Source organism: Betta splendens, chromosome 11 (assembly GCF_900634795.4).
Source record: "Betta splendens chromosome 11, fBetSpl5.4, whole genome shotgun sequence".
Taxonomy (NCBI): Eukaryota; Metazoa; Chordata; class Actinopteri; order Anabantiformes; family Osphronemidae; genus Betta; species Betta splendens.
The window spans coordinates 5,884,456-5,898,648 of record NC_040891.2 but is presented as its reverse complement, the minus strand read 5'-3'; the positions used below and the strand labels follow the sequence as shown (position 1 = coordinate 5,898,648).

The 14,193-nt window shown below is 43.1% G+C and overlaps 1 protein-coding gene across 4 annotated transcripts; it reads right to left on the bottom strand.

Moving 5' to 3' along the window:
• Positions 1-904: 904 nt before the first annotated feature.
• Positions 905-9,361, bottom strand: topaz1 (testis and ovary specific TOPAZ 1). 4 transcript variants are annotated; one of them, XM_055512870.1, is made up of 20 exons: positions 8,885-9,361; positions 5,553-8,046; positions 5,424-5,473; positions 5,251-5,333; positions 5,017-5,063; positions 4,859-4,923; positions 4,718-4,767; positions 4,497-4,583; positions 4,298-4,355; positions 4,038-4,189; positions 3,776-3,868; positions 3,609-3,700; positions 3,443-3,506; positions 3,189-3,360; positions 3,011-3,066; positions 2,536-2,701; positions 2,298-2,450; positions 1,958-2,161; positions 1,676-1,862; positions 905-1,592 (listed from the first exon to the last, which is right to left on the bottom strand). In XM_055512870.1, exons 1-20 carry the CDS (start codon positions 9,162-9,164, stop codon positions 1,394-1,396), a joined length of 4,752 nt encoding a protein of 1,583 aa, XP_055368845.1. In that variant the 5' UTR covers positions 9,165-9,361; the 3' UTR covers positions 905-1,393. The 4 variants fall into 4 exon arrangements, with proteins under 4 accessions (XP_055368845.1, XP_029022821.1, XP_029022822.1 ...); XM_029166988.3 differs by having other exon boundaries at positions 3,011-3,105; positions 8,885-9,344; XM_029166989.3 differs by lacking the exon at positions 8,885-9,361 and adding an exon at positions 8,685-8,839 and having other exon boundaries at positions 3,011-3,105.
• Between the last annotated feature and the right edge of the window lie 4,832 nt (positions 9,362-14,193).

The window sequence follows — 14,193 nt, the reverse complement described above, 5'->3', positions numbered from 1 at the left end:
TATCACAATTTCTGTTGTATAAATATTTTATTAAGTCAAAATGCGTCAGAAAACTTTAGAAAAAAAATTCTAGTTTTGTTTTAGATCTAATTCTTTACTCATGTTGATTTTGGTGCAAACAAATAAAACCTATGCAAATGTGACTTCAGCTTTGTTTGACCATTAGGAGCTGCTCAACTCAAGAGAGAAACTACAACATAGTTGGCGCCTTGTCTTCTTTTAGTAAGTTTTTAAATTCATCATCAAATATGTCAGATGAGAACTATTAAATATGACGCAGCTAGTAAAGGTTACTGCAATCATCTCAGTTACAATATTAATCTTTTAAAGTAAGGAAGGTTTGGTAAAATGGTAAATAGCTTGAAACCATGCCAGAGGTTATAATGTTGTAAACGTGAGAAAATTTCACTTGTGATGGTTAAATTAATCAAGCATTTTTCAAGTTTAACACAGTCTTATGATTTTCTGTGGGTCATAAAAGCTCTTATGATCGTATCCAGTTAACACTCTTGTTTGACCAGTGAATTTACAACATATCAATGAACTCCCGAGCCTTTTAATAGTGTTAAATGTCTTAAATCTCTACTAAGATGTTATGTATTAGGCCCACATGAATGTTGATCAGGCACACTTTTATTCTACTTTAAACGCACCTCCTTTCAGGATTTTCAGCGCTGAAAGGAACTACAGACATCATAGGCAATATTCCATTTTGTTATACATAATACCATATCTCCCCCTGGTGGTTAGGTAGCAAAGCAATCCTTCAGGTTTGTATAGTAACCGGACAGATGCTGGGATAACGAGGGCTGACACATTTGTAGGAAACTGGGCTCACTGCTACATTTGTACAGTTATCCCTGCTGGCTACACCTTTGATGCCCCAAAAAACACAAAGTCAGAATATGTCAAGCAGAACTGTTTTTATAAAAACACCATACAAAGAAAACAACTCTGGGAACAAGTAATGAAGTAATGAATTGAGGTCTTAACAATCAATAATAGCACGTAACAGTACCAGAGTACTGTCAAAGACTAAACACCATAATACACATATACACACACTTACATTAAGATATTATTCACAATTAGAAAATGAAAGCATAACACCTGAACAGAACTATGCCAGATGTTTTGTTCTTCCAAACATTCACAGAATCTGAGCAATCGAAAAAAAAAATGAAAATGTTATTTGCAAGACTTTAAATTTGTTGTTTTCAGTCTTTGGGGTGAGTTTTTGATATTGTGCTTTTTAGCCAACAGGATCATTTCAACTGAAGTGCACGTTGTTTTTCCTGGTTTCAATGGTTGCTGTCCCACAGGCAGAATGATGTTTGTGAAAATAAACAGTTTCTAGGGAATGAAAAGTACAATGGGGGAAGACCCATTTGGTTCACTGCATCCACACCTCATTGGCCCACAGATGATTGCAGCGGAGCCATTGCCGAGCCGAGCAAATGTCAAGCGTGAACACTTGCTCTTGCGAGGCGTTCACTGCTGTGTATTGAACAGTTAGTCTTGGCTGAGGGATGCAAGCTGCAGAGAGGAGGCGGCTGCCAGCAGAGAGGTACTCGCTCTCAGAGCTTTGAGTTCTGGAGGAGGAGGAGGAAACCATTCAGACAAATCGCATATTGCTACCAGGGCACGCTCAGACACAAAGACAAACACACGTTACCTTTTCAGAGTGATGTTCAGGGAGGCAGTGGGGCTGTCCGAGTTGTGGAGAATGGCTGTTGCATTGACAACGATGAACATCTCAAAGGTGAAAGCCAGCTCCACCTCCCCGAGAAAACAGGGGACCATCAGTGTCATGAAACCAGTTGGAGCAGACACACCCTGATAGTACCCCACACTCAGAGCATCTAAGAAATTCATTGAGTAAAAAGACACTTGTGTTTCAGGAAATCAGAATTACCATAAATATTTGAAGAGGCCCAAAAAATGAAATCATACTCACGTCTGAAGACCTCCCGTGCACGAACCCAGAGCTTTTGCTTTCCCAGTTTGTGTAAAAGTATCTGTAGCAAACCGCGGTCAACAGGCAGTTTTTTTGACAGCATGAGTTCTACAGTGTCTGAGGCTACAGGCAGGATCTGTCTGTCCACACACACTTGTAGGTGAGAACTAAACAGAGCACTGTATCTGGAGATGTCCATCAGGCCTGAGGAAGACATTTAAAAAGATACACACACTGTTCACACACACACCATTCGACCTGAACAAACTGTGGATAAAAGCCAGAACATATTTATCCGAATCTAGAAATATAAAATGGAGCCTGAGATGGTGTTTCTCACCAGTTGCCTCTTTAATTCCAGGGAGATTGTGCAGCACCTCTAGGGTGTCACGGTGAGACGTTTTTTCAGCCAGACTCAACAAGACACAACTCCTGCTCTCCAGATCAGCAGGCTCGCACGGCCACGAGCTTGAGCTCAGGAACCAGTTGTTCTCTGCATTGAAAGATGCATAAACAGACCCTGAACCTGCGGGTGCCTTGTCACGTCATGAGGTGTGTGGACCAGTCAGAGCTGATACCTCGCAGTGTGTTCAGAGCGCCCTCCACGCTGCCACACCGGAGGAAGTTCTCAGCAGCCTTGGTGATGAGGCAGCAGCGTGACGCACCGTCCTCATTCCCAAATAAGCTTTTCATAGTTGAGTAGTTGACCTTCGACATCGACAGCACCTCCACCACCCTCCGACCCTACATTTACAGACACGGCAGTTGCACTGACTTAACTGCATCTTCCAGACATCCTGAAGAGCAGAGTGACCAGCCTAACTTATCACACATTTAAAGCCTGTACAGAGTTTTATTAAAGCTTATGCATGGAGCCAAGGATTATTAATGTACACACACAGACCCCCCTTAAGGTTACCCAGAGTACAGTACGACAGCTAGAGGAAGCATGGGAAATATTGGCTGTTATTATTGCACCGCTATCGTTTGTTTGATTCATAAGCACACTGATATTAAGTTTGGCAGGTCTGGAAAAAAGGAGGGTGTGTTTACCTTGACCCATTGATGCGTTTTGTGGTATCGCAACATGAGAGACACTCCGATTCTGCCTAAGAAACTCTTGATCAGTTCACTTTCACCCTGACAAACTAAGCAATAAAAAGATCACATTAACAACCCTCAACTGTGATGGGGACACAAATTCAGGTTAAAACTGAAATAACAGATGTACCTGTATCAGCGAAGGCAGCGAAGGGCAGAGACAGCTTGTCTTTGCTTTCAGACAGCAGTGCTACGGCAATGCGACCGCTGATTTGCTCCACTTGGTTGGGATGTTGGCTGAACTTGCACAAAAATGTAAAAAGCTCCCCCATTCTCCTCCAGTCCTCTTGTTTGCCACAAAGCTGATAGACAAGTACAATGGCATATTAAACCCCTGCCCATTCCCTCCTCCATCGTCATTCATGAAGAAAAGGTAAGACTAACCTCTATTTCCTGAACAGACTGCGTCAAGTTGATGTATTCTGGAAAGGGCTCACTGGGGCTTAATCTTTTAATGAAATAATCATATCTGATTTAAACACTAACACACAATTTAGAAATAAAGTTATTGCTCTATGACTATATTTGATTGATGGCAAGTTCATCTTACACTGAAGCAGGGGAGGCTGGATGGACTGCGTGCTGCAACTCAGGAGTGTTCTTCGTGCAGTGGTCGTCCAGACTCAAACCTGAACTGGCCATCTGCCAACACGCATCCACACAATAAAAGATATAATACACGACTACCCCACAGGGAGTGTGTGAGAATTAAAATACCTTGGCTGTGAGCTCCATCAGCTCAGGCATGAGGTCTGTTAGACTCTTCTCTCTCACAAAGTTAAAAAGGGCCTCCAGGAACTCGTAACTTGGCTACCAACAGACCAGGAGAATAATGTATGTTTAAAAGCTATTCCTCTGCCCACAGATGCACTGTGATGAGAAAACAGTAGCTAAAGTGCCAAAAAGAGCAAAAACATATATCCTCTGCCCTCTACGGGAATACAGGGTGTACAGCAGGATGAGTTACAGCCAGACTGACCACGATCCTGTAGGCCAGGCTGACGCTGAGGACTGAGAGGACGTCAGACACCATTCCAGCTTTGAGCAAAGCCCAGAGGAGTGACAGCAGCACAGGGACGGAGAAATACACGCCAGGCGAGTTGTTCTGGTAGTAGCCAGTAAACACAGCTCCTTCAGGCAAGAGGAGGAGGAGAGGACAGGTCACGGAGGGGCAAGTGGCACCGTAAGCAAAAACAATAAATAAATAATAATAAATAATAATAATAAATAAAAACACACCTGCTTTCTGGAGGCACAATGAATTTTTAGTGAATCGTATCACAGTTTCAATACAGAACTACAAGACAGAAGAAAAACATGACTTCAGTTTCTTCAAGGTTAGGCTTCCAACAATAGTCTGTAGCTGAATCCACTTTACTCAGTGAAGGAAAATGTGGATTTGCAGTTTGACAAACTGCTGTAACTGCGCTGAGCATACCTTCTCATCACCGTCCACAGGCACGTGCTGAAAGCGACACATCTTGAACCCACAGGACAGTGACTCACTGAAGTAACGTCTGCAGTACTGGAGAGAGAGGAACAAAATGTCTGGGAATGGGAATGAATCTATTTCCATCCCTATATGCGGCAGCATTCAAATGTAAAAAAGCAATGTTTGTTGGGACATGAGGAGGGTTCATTATTTAACAGAAAGCTTACAGGGTTTGATCTCTCCCGTCTGAACTCTGACAGGTTTGTGATGCTTGTCGCTGTGGCGAGTAAAAGGACAAAATAACAGCTCAGCATTTTTAAATCTTGACATTTAAGTCCATTATACAAGCAACACATTTTTTCCCTCACCATTTCTTACGCTCATAAGCGGAGGGATGTCATGTGAAGAGTTCACTGTCTGGATGGGCTGAGTCCTATTACAAAATACTGACACAATGACCATCTGAACACTAAGACATTAAATGGATACAGCAGGTGTTTTTCTTGTTATATATACAAACAGTTACCTTTCCAAGCCGCTGCTGATGCCATTGTTGTTGGCATCCGGTTGACACTGTTCAAAGACAAACACAGATAGAGCGAACGTCTCGTGAATATCAACACGTTTGGACACGACTATTATCACTATTGTTTATTCCAATAAAACAAAGTTGTGCTGCTGCAACATGCAGAATTCTGACAGGACAGTGCTTTGAATCTATCCTGTAAAGTCTCCTCGTCCACATTGACAGCCACATTACCGTGTTGTGCGTTTCCTTGTCTGTGGTGAGACACACAATTGTTTTACTAGACTGAGGTCTCCATGGCCTTCTTTCCTGCTCCTCTACATAACAGACAGAACATATAAAACCAAGTTTTAGGTCACATGTTAAAAAGGACATTAGGACACTGAATTATTTTTTAAATCATTTACCTGCAATTTCTGAATTGTTCCAGTCAAAATTCACACTTACTGGTGAAAATCTTGAAACACAAGCAAAAGGTTATTTAAAAAAAAAAAAAAAAACAGTTTCACTGAATTAATTATTATATGAAGCCTTACTTTTGTTCCGTGGAAGCTCCGTGTACTGACATCTTTCCCAAGCCACCAGGTCTGGCAGCTTTGGCCACCTTGTTGAACCTTACAGGTCCCAGTTTCAGCAGACTTTGCTCAGGTAAGTTTTCAAACAGCTCGGAATCATCCGGGATCACATCCACAAGCAGGATATCCTGTTCATAAGCAGTGAACTCATCCAAAACACCAGGCTGACCATCACCAGCCACCTCATTGTTGAAGTCTGCCCCATCATCTTCTTTATTGTTAGGAGGAGAATGTGGTTCCGTCAGAACAGTGGAGGAAGGAGTTCCCTTTACTTTATAATTGAAGAGGTCCTGTTCAGAACTGCTGTTACCCTGTTCTCCCTCTTCCAAATCGGTTTGATCCTGGCTCTTCTCATCATTACTATTACTTACATCTCTCGGACTGCTAGGGGCAGACAGAGTACATTCTGACATTACTTCTTGCTCTTGGTGATCGACATCCTCATTGCAGCTTTGAGAACTGTCATCTCTAACATGTGGTACGTGATATCCAGGTAGCACTTTGTGTTTGCTGAGGTCCTTGTTAACCTCCTTTCCCTCTGAACAGCCTTGACTTTGGGGCAAGGATGTTGTCTGTGAGTATCGTTGTGGAGAACTGATTGGAGATAGAATTGGGAAAATAATAAATTTATCCGAGTTGGCCTCTAGCCAATGTTCTGTGAAAGCATTGTAATTAACGGGACTTTCAAAAGCCCTTTTTAGAAGCCCACCAAAACTGGAATTTACACCAGAAAAACAATTTCCATCAACTTCTTGCTCCTCTTGGGGCAAAATGAGGGAGGATTCACACGACTGAGACGAGTCAGAGTAACTTAACTGTGCAAAATTACTTGAAGCTTGAAATGTTTGAAGTTTTTCCAGAGGACTGGGCATAAACTGAGGCAACAACGGTGAAGCGCTGGTAGAATGAGCATCTGCCAACTCAACACCTGTGCCTTTCTTGAGAAGAAACAAAGACTGTGTGGCTGAGGGGTGGCTGAAACCACCTCTTGTGAATGGGGATGACAGTTCCCAGTCACTCAAAGCAATTGCTGAGGGGGAAGGAGTAGCTGTGGTGCTGTTGGTTTCCGGCTCATTCACTGGCGTGGATGAGGCTGAGAACGTGGCAGTGTGAAGCTCGCTACCACACTGACTTGGCGTGGAAGGCCCAGCTGTGTCTGAGACGTGACAGTGTAGAGGTTGTTCAGCCTGCGTAGTGTCCGGGGAGTATGAAAATGTGCAGCCGCGTAGTTTGCCAGTCCTTTGAGTCAATGTGCATTCCCCATTTTCCCCTCGTGTCTCCTTACTTGGCTGAGCGTGGTTGGTTGACGGTAAAGACGGGCCTGCAGGTGCTTTGGTCTGGCTGCTCAGTGTGCTGGACTGATTTATTGGAGAGCTATCTGCAGGACAGGTTGTACTACTAGCATCTGCTGTAAGGGATGAGCCACGGTTAGAGAAAGGCCAGGGCATGTACGTACGTGCACAAGAAAAGTTTATTTTTCTGATATAGGCTCTCACGCGTTGGCAAGTGAACGACTCCGGATCATCTTTTAGCACCGCTCTCTCTTCACAGAAAACCTCTGATAACATTTGTTTCGCATCAGTTTCTGGGACTTCACCTATTTGGCCACAAGGTTTCTTGTGTTTTGTTTTTGTCGCTGCTGATCCAAAGATGCTAGAGCTGTGGAATATAGGTTTTAGACTTGGCAGACTATCAGACATCCAGTAGCACATTTGCTCTTTTCCTAAAGAGCTGTTTGTTGTTGTCTCATAATTGACGTCCGTTAAGCCTGAGGTTGTGGACAAACATCCATTAATGTTATCCTTAAGCCTTATCCTTTTGTTTCTGTGCATCTCTGCTCCTGGCTTCTCCTCCCCACCATCTCTTTCTGACATGTTGGCCCTGTATTCCCCATAGTTTCTTGCAGTGGCTTCAGTTGTCCCACCCTTTCCAAAATCATGCATCTCTGCATCTGGACAGTCTTTTATCTTCCTCTTATGTCCACTGAGACTCAGACAGACGTTCTCCTCAGACGGAACCCTTGGAACGAACATAGCATTTTTAGCTGAAGCGCAATCCTTACTTGTGCATTTGTCTTGGCCCAAGCAGCCAGGCCAAAACCGAAAGCCAGATGTCATGTTTTGTTTGAAGCAATGTACAACTTTGGTTTTAAGAATATCCGTTAACAGAAAGCCACAACTGTGACTGCATGTGCCACAGTACTGGGCTACATCACAAAGTGTCACTTTTGGGCTTGAGTTTATCAATATGACATTCTTCTTAGAATCCTCTGCGAATTGGTTTTCTGTCCAAAACTTGATTTTAGCTGCAGATGGGTCTAGGCCAGGACTGATGCTCTGTCCCCTTCGTTTACCGGATGCCCACCGCTGAGACAAAAAACATTTACAGTCACCACAGAAACTACAGCGAGTTGCTTCCACTGCTCTTCTCAAAGACCCTTCTGGACGACTATTGTCTGCAGGTGTAAACAAAACAGAGCACTGAGCACAATACTGGATCATCAGCTTTTGATCTAACACTGCTAAAAATTTTATTTAAGCAGTTGTGCACTACTAATTCCAGAAACCAACATGGAATCACTTCAACTTTTATCTAATTACATTACTCTTTACCAGAATACCTGTAAACAGTGTTTATACAGTGGTTTCAACTTTAGGAATGAAGCTAGCAAATGACCTCCACTCAGATTTAGTGATTATAAACCAACAGTAGTTTCCCAAAACTAATCTAAGCAGAAACCTCCAACTTGTCTGAAAGGCTTCCCAGGCAAAAGTTGACATTTGATGTCCGTTGACCTCAGCGTTTCCTATCGCGGGACACTTTATTTGAAAAGTGCCTCACTTAACATCTAGGACAGCGAACAATCAATGGCGTTAACTAAACACGTGAGTCGGGCGCGCTGTTAGCTTAGCATCGGACAGATTCAGGAAAAAGAAACACCAAGTTACTATTTATATAGCTACAGACTTACATCTACCAGGAAACTAACAGTAAGACTGTAAGATTGCGTCAAAGTGAGTCAATGTCGGCCAATTAACGCGTTAACTGGCCGTGCGTGTGCTAATTTAAGCGGCTCTCAGCGGTGCACCTTACTCGAGTGTCCGGTGGGCACCGATGGAGCTGCGGGTTCCCACTCGTCCCGATTGACCTGCCGCTATCGCCTACACGTGTGGGGTTTGACCATAAAAGTCCAGTCGTCCTATGTTATATATTTGAACAGAAACGAGCTCGACCCGCTCCATAAAATATTTTAGCGATTGTGACTCTGTTTCAAGGCACCAGTTGATACTTGCCTTCGGTTGGCTCTTCTTTTACGTCTCTTCGTGATTCATAACATCTTTTCCTCTTTCTTTTCGACGGAGCTACGCAAAACTCCTTGTTGCTATCTGCATCCGCCACTTGTTCCGCTAATAAACCTTGTCCGGCTTTATTGCCGCTTTGGACGGAGTCGGCCTCGGTCGCTTGCTGGCTGGGATCAGTAATAACACGTCTCCGCCGGGGAAACGGTTTTAGCCTAATGATTTCTTGTAACGCAACTCGGTTTAGTCTGACTCCACCAGAGGACGGGAGCATGGTGGTAGTTAAAACGAGTTTCTATAAAAGCGTGCACCCTGGCTCACCCTGCCGCGCACAGCAATTATCGTCAAGTTCGTAGTGGGGCAAGGTGAGCTACACCCACTGCGCATGCGCAACGAGTTGAGTCGAATGAGAGTCATTTACCAGCGCACATTGATCACGCAAGTGTTTAAAGCAAGAACATTGCTTTAAATTTGTCAAATATTAAGTACAGGAATACAGGATATGATGATTAACGAATATAGATGTACTGAGGCAGACGTGTAGTATTAAAACACATGGTACCATTCAAGGATTTGTGACCACTTAATACCATTGTTTGTAAAAAAACAAAACACATTAGCAATATAATAAAAATATACATTTATACAGATATCAATGTGACAGAGAACACATTAAGTCAAGGTGTTATTGCGGCAGTATTATTCACTGGACAATTATGTGCAGAGGCCCATCGTGACCAAGCATTAGTCCTGTGTTACAGAGGCACATCGCATTTGCTAATGCGCTAATGCTGCATTTGACGATCAATTTGAAAGCCTAACTCAATATGGAAAAGCCATGTGACAGGCATGTTAGCGCAGCTGAAAACGTGTATGTTTCTATGGAAAATTACAGCTCAGCCATGATGCATTCTATTTTCTATTTGTATCTGTGCGTGATTATTGTAATTCCTGTTTTAAACTGCTTATTAAGATCTGCGAGTAATAAAGTGAAACCACTGAAGACACTGAAACACATTGTGTCTAACACAGTTGTGTATAAATATAAAATGGTGTCTGGAGTCACCAGCTGCACAGTAGCATGACTTTGGTTCGAATGTCAGCAGAACACACTGTTGTAGTAATTTTACCACACTGAGCGTAGGCGTGTGCACTGTCCACTGAGAAATTTGTTATATTATGTTCAAAGGTTTTGTATTGTGCACTGAAGGGGCTCATTGGTGCGGTGTGATGCAGTAAACACATGTGAAATAACACAATATTGTTCTTTATTCTTTATTTCAATAAACAATCAAACTATGTTCTGAGTTTTATTTGGGGTTCATGATTTTTGAAAAAACAGAAAGAAACAACAAACACCAAGGTTTTAGGTTTTATTTATTTATTTTTCAGAACAAATTATGTTGTAATCATAATTAACATTTCATATTTTACACAGTATACTTATTTTGAATAATTTCTTAGTGTTTTTTAATCTGTTATCGTATTGAAAATTATGGAAAAATATGCTCCACAAATTGAACGTGGACCAATATGTGGCAGGATAAACAATGACTCAGCATGACACACAGGAAGATGAAGGCCTTGTGAGACGTGAGGGATGATGGTGAGACCCTGGTGTTGGGAAGTAGCCGGTCCTTGGATTGTGGCGGCCTGATTCACAACACCAGCTGTCCCGCCCCACCGAGCCAGCAGATGGCGCTGTCACAGTGGAAGTGGCTTCCCATTGGGGAGCAGAGAGCTGGTTCCACTTCATTACCTCCTCACCGGGGGTATAGCGTCAGCTCTCCCTCTTTCCCCCTCTTCTAATCTTCACTACATCTGTGACAGCTGTGAGAAGAGAACATGCAAATTAGAAAGTGAAGCAACCATTGAGGAGACAGACGCGGAGGAATGAGGGAACTTTCCTCTTGTCGGGTTCTCATCATAAATTCAGAGATGAGGGATTCTGTGCGTCCCCAACCCACCCCTTTACACCGGACGGGCTTTTGACCACCCAACAACTCCCTACTTTAGCTCTGGTGCTTTCGCTCTTCACAACTCCAACAACATCCTTTATGCAAATTTTATAATCACGCCACAGCAACGAGGATGTGTGTGTGTACGTACAGTGAAGAGGGATATAAGCTTTTACTTAGCATATGAAATGAGTTGGGATTAGGACGAGATAAAGAGCAGAGTGAAGAGCAGAGGGAGTGTTATGAGAGAGGTCACTCATAATTTAGCTTCTATGAAGCACTTTAAATCTTCCTGACTGCTCTCACAGGCTTTGGAATATCATGCTGGGCTCGACTGAGCGATAAAAGAACACTGGCAGTTTCACCAATTACTGCGCACTTTAAATTAAAATGATGCGCAATATCAGCAGGATAGAGAGAAAGACATTAAAATCAGTATCAGAATCACCGGCGGCCTTGTGAGCACAACCCAGTGAGGTCTCGCTTCATTCAGCCACAGAACATTTAAAGCATCCGTGTTTTATTTTGTATGAATTCAACATGGCTGTAAGTGATTCATTTCATAGAGGAAGCCTGAACTATGGCTTCGACAAATAATTAATGACACCTGATAAGCCTGGCAGGTATCGTATGTGTCTGAAAGGCTGTCAGCCAACAAACATGAGCTAAATGTCTGCTCATGCGCTCACAAAGGAAATCCAGAACTTTAAACCCTTGATCTATTTAATTTGTTGACTTGGGAAAACTAAGCTCTATAACCTCGAATACTGTGCTAAAAACAAACTTCCTTTTAGTAGTAATTTGATGAAAAGCTCCGAATGACACGGAGACATGAAAGCGCACCGGCGGTGAGGAAAAAGACGCGGCCCGGCTCGTCGCCACACAATCAGACGTTGACAGAGACGCCGAAGCGCAGCGGTTCTCTCAGGAGGTGGGAGGAAACGAGCGTCACGTTCCTTCAGGTGTACGGCTCCTTACGACCGGCTGCAGAAATGTGTGTGTGGAGCGAGAAATCGAGGAACGCTTTGTCTGCCCCCACCCCCCATCTGCGCGTTATGCATGCAAGGCGCCGTGGGTGCACGGCAGCCCTTCCTCTCGGTTTGCCTCCTCGCGTGTTGTTGTCCACCGAGACTCCTCTCTGGAGAGAAAGGTATGATAATATGAGCCATTGCAACACAGTGGCTGCTCCAGCAGATAATTCAAGCATGTGTGGACTAACATGAACATTTGCACCGGCGTGGAGTCAAATGCGCTTTACGCCGGCTACGTCAGCTTTACGGCCAAATGACAACATGGGCATTCTTTTTCTCAGCCGCGTGAGCAGCTATTAAATCTGATTTATTTAACTGGCACTTGTCCGGTGGTGCTGTGAAAATAGTGTGGTAGACAAAAACAACTAATCGACGTTTCACAGGTAGCAGGCGCACAATGAAAAGGCAAATGGATTCATTCAGAGTCAGATGCAAAGACACATTCAGAGCATTTTAGATGTGTAAGTGTTACTATGCTATTTGTTATTTTCGGCTCCTTTTTGAACCCAGCCTTAACACCAGACGTTGGATTGTAGGGTTGGAACTATATGCGTCTCGCTTCCACGTCTATTTCTTTGTCTTTCGCTGGGCCAGTGTGAAGCTGACGGGAGCGCAGGCAGCAGCTGAATTCCTTTAAATAGCCCTGCCTGCCTCATCATATGGTTGCTATGGCAGCCAGCCCCTCGTTTCAAGATAACGTCCACATGCTCGGAGAGACCTCCTCCACCTGAACACTATAGATCTGTGCCGCTGCTGGGTGGAAAAGAGACTCGCCCAAGCGATGCATCCACTTAACGGCACATATGAATAATATTGTCCGCGTACATGTCCACAGTGTGAGAAATAATCGATATTTGAGCCATGTGTTTGTGCGCGGGATCAATTCGCTGTCGCCTGAAAAGAGCTTATTGAATGAAATGACAAGTGCTTGAAGGATATGAGGGAGGAATAAGGAGGAGGCGGACGAGGAATGTGATGGAAAAATCAGATGTTAGAGGAAAGGGAGATCAAAAGTGAAGCAGATGAGTGAACAGCTGGTACAAGAAATGAGGTGATACAGGGAGAAATGGAGAGTGAAAAAGAGGATGAATGATGTGTGACATTTTTTAGAGAACGAAGGAAGTGAAAAATAGCTGTGGATAAGAGAGTTTAACATCAGATGTCATGCTTTCAAAGACGTCTTTTTATAAAATAACTAAATTTTCCTCGCACATTCTTCTATTTTTTTTCCTACCAGCTCCTTCCTACCTCCTCCCTCCTCTGGTTTCCACCATTCCCAGCCCCCACCCTTTGTCTCACGTCCGGCTTCCTCCACTTCAGCTTCACCCCGGCTCTTAATTAGTCATACGTTAAACCGAGCATCACCGCAGGTGCATCTGCAGTACGTGGATGTCGCTCTCAAGCTGACTTTGTCCTGAGTCTCTCACCTAAGTGCACTCAGGAAAACTAGTGCGAGACTGGAAAATTAATTACAGGCAATAAGAGGGAGAGGCAGACTTGGAGGGCAGCGGCAGGCTCCACAAAGCAAAGTTTAAAAAGCCTTTTAATGCTACATGGACCTGAATTCAAAAATAATTAAAACCACATGAGAATTAGGACCAGATCCTGCTAAAGCTGGCTTATATCTGGCTGAAGACAATACAGATATACTTCAACCGTAAGTGAAGTGGAAAAAAAAATAAATAATTGTTTAAAAATTATAAGACATTTCAAAAAATGTCAATATATCAATTTTATTCTAGGAATTTGAGTTTCTTTTTATGCATTCAGCACAACATCAAAATGTAAGAGCATTAAAATATTTCTTTTAAATCAAAATAAAGATAGAAGATGCATAGCTTCTTATTAATAGTTGATTTAGGCTTCAATTAAAATTTTCAAAGTAAAAAATATATTACAGATTTCAATTTGTCACTTTTAGTCTTTTGCAACCAAACTGCTTCTTTTGCATTTGTTAGATTGACATAAACCATATTTATAATATAGTGTAGTTCTAAAGACAAACTGGCAAGATGCAATTTTGACTTACCTTGGAAAAAGGACATAAATGTCTTTTTTTCGCAGACGCCTTCTCTGTCTTTGGCGTAATGCAGCCTGAAAAAGAGAGACAAATCAGTGAAGGCCAGCAATGAATAAGATCCATACGCAGCTGTTCGCGTTTCGCTGTGGAAAGAAGAAGGTCTACAGCGGAGGCGAAGTCAAAAAGGAGTCAATAATGATGGCACCATCAGTTTCCTCTTAAAACACACAGGCAGGCTGATTGCATTTGAGAGAGCTGGGCGTGCCTCAGCATCTCTTAATGCGTCTGTAAATT